Source organism: Oncorhynchus mykiss, chromosome 24, assembly GCF_057628025.1.
Source record: "Oncorhynchus mykiss isolate SJ-2025 chromosome 24, ASM5762802v1, whole genome shotgun sequence".
Classification (NCBI taxonomy): Eukaryota; Metazoa; Chordata; class Actinopteri; order Salmoniformes; family Salmonidae; genus Oncorhynchus; species Oncorhynchus mykiss.
This window is the reverse complement of record NC_143045.1, coordinates 38,566,919-38,574,058: the sequence shown is the minus strand read 5'-3', so window position 1 is coordinate 38,574,058 and position 7,140 is coordinate 38,566,919. Positions and strand designations below refer to the sequence as shown.

General features: G+C 46.4%; 1 protein-coding gene across 4 annotated transcripts in view; it reads left to right on the top strand.

Moving 5' to 3' along the window:
* Nucleotides 1-7,140, top strand: part of LOC110503416 (GMP synthase [glutamine-hydrolyzing]) — a 32,297-nt gene continuing 25,157 nt past the window's right edge. For 3 of the 4 annotated variants that reach the window (XM_090218948.1, XM_090218949.1, XM_090218947.1), the window contains exons 1-3: nucleotides 1-482; nucleotides 2,735-2,910; nucleotides 4,922-5,036. In XM_090218948.1, coding sequence (XP_090075074.1) covers nucleotides 456-482; nucleotides 2,735-2,910; nucleotides 4,922-5,036 — 318 coding nt within the window. In that variant the 5' untranslated portion in view covers nucleotides 1-455. The remainder of the gene's footprint in view (nucleotides 483-2,734; nucleotides 2,911-4,921; nucleotides 5,037-7,140) is intronic. The other variant, XM_090218950.1, reaches the window with a different exon arrangement.

Here is a 7,140-nt window from a genome sequence, read left to right as displayed (position 1 = left end):
GGACTAAACTCCACTCCATGGTGAAGGAGTTCATCATTCAGTTAGTTCACCATGGAGTGGAGTTTAGTCCGCTATGTAATTACATAGCCGAACTAAATTATTCACGTGATATAGACAATTAGACATAGGGCAAATTCTTCCGCTTGTAAACTGCTGAAGCTTTTCCATAATAAACTTTTTCATTGAATTATCCAGGAGTAATTCGTCCGTAGAAGCCCAAATTCCCACGCAGACAGTCATTAGTACTCACTACTCTCCGACAAGGGAGGGAGCAGTCACATGCATTGAGTGAAGTAGTTGAACAGCCACCCCAGTGAGTATTGTAGTAGGGAAGTACTCGTTAGCGCACATTGTCGTCAGCGGTCGGCGCACCAACTCCGCGAGCATCCACTAGTCTCTGTTGCGTACGGGATCTGGAAGACCGAGGAGGAGAGTTCATTCCGCTACAGTCATCCATGGCTCTGTGCAACGGAGAAACCAAGGTCAGTCAAACAACGGCCTGTGTGCCGCCATGGGAGCAACATAGCCCGTTTCTTGTTCAATGTTTTGGCTGCGGTACATGGGCGCTGGGAGAGTCCCCGGTTAGCTACGGCCTGTGTCGTGTTTTCAGCAAACTTACGGCGTGCGTGCTCCCCCAGCCTGGGATGCCTGTCCCCTCGTCTTTTAAACGTATGTTTTTGGAGTTTAAAAATAAAATAAACATCCAGCATACAGTGAATGGAACTTTTATGCCACTGTTGCATCTTTCATTGTGTTAATATTACTAGCTAGTCAGCTAGCAGAAGCCGCGTGGAATGTAGCCTAGCTGCTGCCGCACAGCTGGATATGTAGCTATCTGTTAGGTATAGTCCGATATATAGTTTCCCCACACTAGCAGAATAACTAGCAGTTTCAGATGGTCGTGGACTTTACATCATGTTTAACCCTTATAGTTAGAGATTTCGTGTTACGACCAATGTACATTTGTTGGGTAATTTTAACATAAATAATCGGGTTGACAGCTAACGCTAGATGGCTAACTATGACTTGTTAGTTAGCTAGCGCCCGGTCTCCGGTCTGTCCACCCACCACACAGTTGTGCCAACTGCAACATAGGCCAACCATCGTATTATTTTCATATCCACAAGTACTCCATTTTACTTTCCCAGGAAAACAGGCCCAGTGAGACAACTCGGCATCGAAGCGGTTTTATATGACATGTTTTGGTGTTTTTATGGTGTCACTTGCAGTGTTTGATACACGAGCCTGTTGTTTTTCATTGACGGAAGCACGTAGTGTCAGAAACCACGTGGGGACCCGCTGCTCTCTTATTTCACAATTTACTTGAGTGGTGCATTTAATGTTTTGCCCATATCTAATGCCCCAATGTAATGCATGAGAAATGTACAGTTTTGATGATAGGAATATTAAGTTTGTAAACCATAATGATGCTAAGACAATCTCCCTTGGTAACATTGACTGATCACATCAATTTATCAATGGCTGCCTTCATCAATCATGCATAAGGGGCAGGCATATAATATATATATATATATATATATATATATATACTGCAGAACAACTTGTGTAGATCTATCTAGTGTAAAGTAACGTCCATTGGCTTGTGAATCCTGGCTGGAAATATCTATTGAGTCACTAGAAATCTAGTTTAAAGTATCCAAGTTTGGCATCCGCGACTTCACTGTACGGTCTAGCTGGCCCCTACTGGACCTGGTCAGTCCTCTAACTGGCCACTACTGGACCTGGTCAGTCCTCTAGCTGGCCACTACGGGACCTGCTCAGTCCTTTAGCTGGCCCCTACTGGACCTGGTACGTCCTCTAGCTGGCCCCTACTGTACCTTGTCAGTCCTCTAGCTGGCCCCTACTGTACCTGGTCAGTCCTCTAGCTGGCCCCTACTGTACCTGGTCAGTCCTCTAGCTGGCCCCTACTGGACCTGGTCAGTCCTCTAGCTGGTCCCTACTGGACCTGGTAAGGCCTCTAGCTGGCCCCTGGTTAGGCCTCTAGCTGGCCCCTGGTTAGGCCTCTAGCTGGCCCCTGGTTAGGCCTCTAGCTGGCCCCTGGTTAGGCCTCTAGCTGGCCCCTGGTTAGGCCTCTAGCTGGCCCCTGGTTAGGCCTCTAGCTGGCCCTTTGGTTAGGCCTCTAGCTGGCCCTTTGGTTAGGCCTCTAGCTGGCCCCTGGTTAGGCCTCTAGCTGGCCCCTGGTTAGGCCTCTAGCTGGCCCCTGGTTAGGCCTCTAGCTGGCCCCTGGTTAGGCCTCTAGCTGGCCCCTGGTTAGGCCTCTAGCTGGCCCCTGGTTAGGCCTCTAGCTGGCCCCTGGTTAGGCCTCTAGCGTCTGTGTGACTCATGTGATCCTCATGAGGGACTGAATGAGTGTGTAACGTCTCGTTACGCGTCTCGTCTTCTCAGTACTGAGACTCGCATGTCTCAAATTGCGTTATGGCCTTAACGAATCTCGTTCCTGTGAGGTTGGTGAAGTGGCGGCCATTGACCATCGCAAATGTTTTGCCTGTCTTTGAACGAGTGCAAAGGTTTTGCAACGTTTTCCTTTGAACACCCCTTGATTCAACCACTGTTGGGGAATTTAGGCTGTTGTATCTTCATTCAAAACATCCCATGCGACCCTTGATGAGTCTATATGGTTGAAGGCTATTCCACACGTAGGCCTGTGTTGTTATCCTGATTGAGTGTTCCTACGTGGTCAGGACAGTGTGTTTTTTTTTCTTCTCTCCCCCAGCTGGACATCAGCAGCGTTGAGCCTCAGAATGGTTCATGTGAGGGGGCGGTGGTCATCCTGGATGCCGGGGCGCAGTACGGCAAGGTGATTGACAGGCGGATCAGAGAGCTGTTTGTCCGCTCAGAGATCCTCCCACTAGAGACGCCAGCCTTCGCCATCAGAGAACAAGGCTTCAGGTGAGACTGACAGCACACTTGCACCTGGGTGGCATTTACAAGTCAACAAACCTGGACTGAACGTTTTGAAATCAATAAGATAAATGCATATGGTGTGGAAGAGAGAGAACCTGTCAGAACAATAACACTAGTGTGATCATTTTTAAGATCTCCTCTTTCTGTCCATCGTCTGTGGAGGAACACAGCTGTCAGGACAGCCTGAGAGAGTCTGCAGTTCTATATAACAGGAGCACAGTGGTCAGGACAACCTGAGAGGGAGCCTGCGGTTCTATACAAAGTAAAACAGTTCTATATAAAGGAACACAGTGGTCAGGACAACCTGAGAGGGAGCCTGCAGTTCTATATAAAGGAACACAGTGGTCAGGACAGCCTGAGAGGGAGCCTGCAGTTCTATATAAAGGAACACAGTGGTCAGGACAGCCTGAGAGGGAGCCTGCAGTTCTATATAAAGGAACTCAGTTCTATATAAAGGAACACAGTGGTCAGGACAACCTGAGAGGGAGCCTGCAGTTCTATATAAAGGAACACAGTGGTCAGGACAGCCTGAGAGGGAGCCTGCAGTTCTATATAAAGGAACACAGTGGTCAGGACAACCTGAGAGGGAGCCTGCAGTTCTATATAAAGGAACACAGTGGTCAGGACAACATGAGAGGGAGCCTGCAGTTCTATATAAAGGAACACAGTGGTCAGGACAGCCTGAGAGGGAGCCTGCAGTTCTATATAAAGGAACACAGTGGTCAGGACAGCCTGAGAGGGAGCCTGCAGTTCTATATAAAGGAACACAGTGGTCAGGACAGCCTGAGGGAGCCTGCAGTTCTACACAAAAGGAACACAGTTCTATATAACAGGAGCACAGTGGTCAGGACAACCTGAGAGGGAGCCTGCAGTTCTATACAAAGTAAAACAGTTCTATATAAAGGAACACAGTGGTCAGGACAGCCTGAGAGGGAGCCTGCAGTTCTATATAAAGGAACTCAGTGGTCAGGACAGCCTGAGAGGGAGCCTGCAGTTCTATACAAAAGTAAAACAGTTCTATATAAAAGGAACACAGTGGTCAGGACAGCCTGAGAGAGTGCAGTTCTATATTAAAGTAAAAAAGTTCTATATAAAAGGAACACAGTGGTCAGGACAGCCTGAGGGAGCCTGCAGTTCTATATAAAGGAACTCAGTGGTCAGGACAGCCTGAGAGGGAGCCTGCAGTTCTATACAAAAGTAAAACAGTTCTATATAAAGGAACACAGTGGTCAGGACAGCCTGAGAGGGAGCCTGCAGTTCTATACAAAAGTAAAACAGTTCTATATAAAGGAACACAGTGGTCAGGACAGCCTGAGAGGGAGCCTGCAGTTCTATATAAAGGAACTCAGTGGTCAGGACAGCCTGAGAGGGAGCCTGCAGTTCTATATAAAGGAACTCAGTGGTCAGGACAGCCTGAGAGGGAGCCTGCAGTTCTATACAAAAGGAACAGAGACCAGTGACTAGACTAAGCAGGTTTTTGTAAGTATGTTACATGTTTCTATATATTTTGTCTGACATTGAAGGGAGGGAGTGTTCACACAGCATTCTACTGCTTAGGACAGGTCCCCATCTCTCTGCAGAGGAGTGAGACGGAGAGCTTTTTAGGAGACACTATTTTTCCATTACAGTTTGTGAGAAATCATCACTCCACCCCTACAGAATAGATACACCCACACATTTTTTTAGATTGCTTCAGTTTAAACAGACAAATGTCTGAACTATGGGCAGACTCTTTAACAGTCTCTTGTTTGTGTGTATGTTATTTGTCCTGAAAATGACTACTCTTGAGTATGGTTGCATTTTAAATCCCATTTAGCAGAGGCTTTTATCCAAAGTGACGTAGTCATGAGTTCATACGGGTGGTCCCGGGAATCGAACCCACAACCCTGACGTTGCAAGCACCGTGCTCTACCAACTGAGCCATACAGAAATAGATTGTTTGTCTTTGAATATTTCTCCTCCCTCGTTCTTTACTCCTCCCCCTTTTTCTCTCCAGAGCCATCATCATCTCTGGCGGTCCTAACTCTGTGTATGCTGAGGATGCCCCCTGGTTTGACCCTGCCATATTCACCATTGGAAAGCCTGTCCTGGGTATCTGCTATGGAATGCAGGTAGGAGGGCCCTGAGAAATACACACACAGTGCCTTTGGAAAGTATTGAGACCCATTGACTTTTTCCACATTGTTAGGTTACAGGCTTATTCTAAATATTCAATATATAATATAATCTACGCAAAATACCTCAATTACAGCAAAAACTTTCATTTTTATTTTTTTAGAAATGTTTGCTAATTTATTTCAAATAAAATAAATGGAAATATCACATTTACATAAGTATTCAGACCCTTTACTCAGTACTTTGTTGAATCACCTTTGTCAGTGATTACAGCCTCGAGTCTTATTGGGTAGGACGCTATAAGCTTGGCATACCTGTATTTGGGGAGTTTCTCCCATTATTCTCTGCAGATCTTCTCAAGCTCTGTCAGGTTGGATGGGGAAGAGTTGCTGCACAGCTGTTTTCTGGTCTCTCCAGAGATGTTCGATCAAGGTCAAGTACGGGCTCTGGCTGGGCCACTCAAGGACATTCAGAGACTTGTCCCGAAGCCACTCCTGCATTGTCTTGGCTGTGTGCTTAGGGTCGTTGTCCTGTTGGCAGGTGAACCTTCGCCCCAGTCTGAGGTCCTGAGAGCTCTGGAGCAGGATTTCATCAAGGATCCCTATCTACTTTACTCTGTTCATCTTTCCCTCGATCCTGACTAGTCTCCCAATCCCTGCTGCTGATAAACATCCCCACAGCATGATGCTGCCACCACCATGCTTCACTGTAGGGATGGTGCCAGGTTTCCTCCAGACGTGACGCTTGGCATTCAGGCCAAAGCGTTTAATTTTGGTTTCATCAGACCAGGGAATCTTATTTCTCATGGTCAGAGTTTTTAGGGGCCTTTTAGCAAACTCGAAGCTGGGTGTCATGTGCCTTTTAGGAGTGGCTTCCGTCTGCCACTCTACCATAAAGGCCTGATTGGTGGAATGCTAAAGAGATGGTTGTCCTTCTGGAAGGTTCTCGCATCTCCACAGAGGAACTCTAGAACTCTGTCAGAGTTTGAGTTTATTTTTATTTTTACAGGGACAGTGCACATTAATCAACGTTTCAGTAAAAGTGCCGGTTTTAGCCAGCTGGCTAATTTTCAACCGCAGTCCCTGGGCAGGTTATTAAAAACAATTACAATATAGACAATAGCAGCATAGAACAAGCAAGACGTAGCATACAGACAGAGCAACATAGGACAAGCAAGACGTAGCATACAGACAGAGCAACATAGAACAAAAAGCAGCAAGACAAAATTTATAAAAGTAACAAAGTGTTTCCACACCTCACAAGCTACAGACAACAGACAACATGGAAAGAGGCAACACACAGCTAGGGAACATGTTCACAAATCTGATTGACCTTTAGCCATGTCTTCAAGCATTTTGTGAAAGTGTGATATGTGGTGCAGTTATGTGTGTCTGATGGCAGTGTATTCCAGACATGGGAAGCTCTCACAGAGAATGCAGATTTACTAAAGGTGCTTTTCCTTAGGGGAACTATACAGTCACCTCTCATGGCAGACCTTGTGGATCTGCTGCCATATGTTTGGGTTTTCTGTTTAACAAAAATATTGAGTGGAGGGGGAGCCAGGCCATTAAGGATCTTGAATACAAGACATGCGTCGGTGTATTGCACAAGATTTTCCCAACTCAGGAGCTCACGCTTTCTAAGGATGTGACAATGATGATGGCTATTGGGCTTCCTATCAAGCACTTTGAGAGCCTGTTTGTAGACAGGGTTCTTGGTCACCTCGCTGACCAAGGCCCTTCTCCCCCAATTGCTCAGTTTGGTTGGGCAGCCAGCTATAGGAAGAGTCTTGGTGGTTCCAAACTTCTTCCATTTAAGAATGATGTGTTCTTGGGGATCTTCAATCCTGCAGACATTTTTTGGTACCCTTCCCCAGATCCGTGCCTCGACACAATCCTTTCTCTGAGCTTTACGGACAATTCCTTCGACCCCCATGGCTTGGTTTTTGCTCTGACATGCACTGTCAACTGTGGGACCTTATATAGACAGCTGTGTGCCTTTCCAAATCATGTCCAATCAATTTAATTTACCACAGGTGTACGCCAATCAAGTTGTAGAAACATCTCAAGGATGATCAATAGAAACAGGATGCACCTGTGC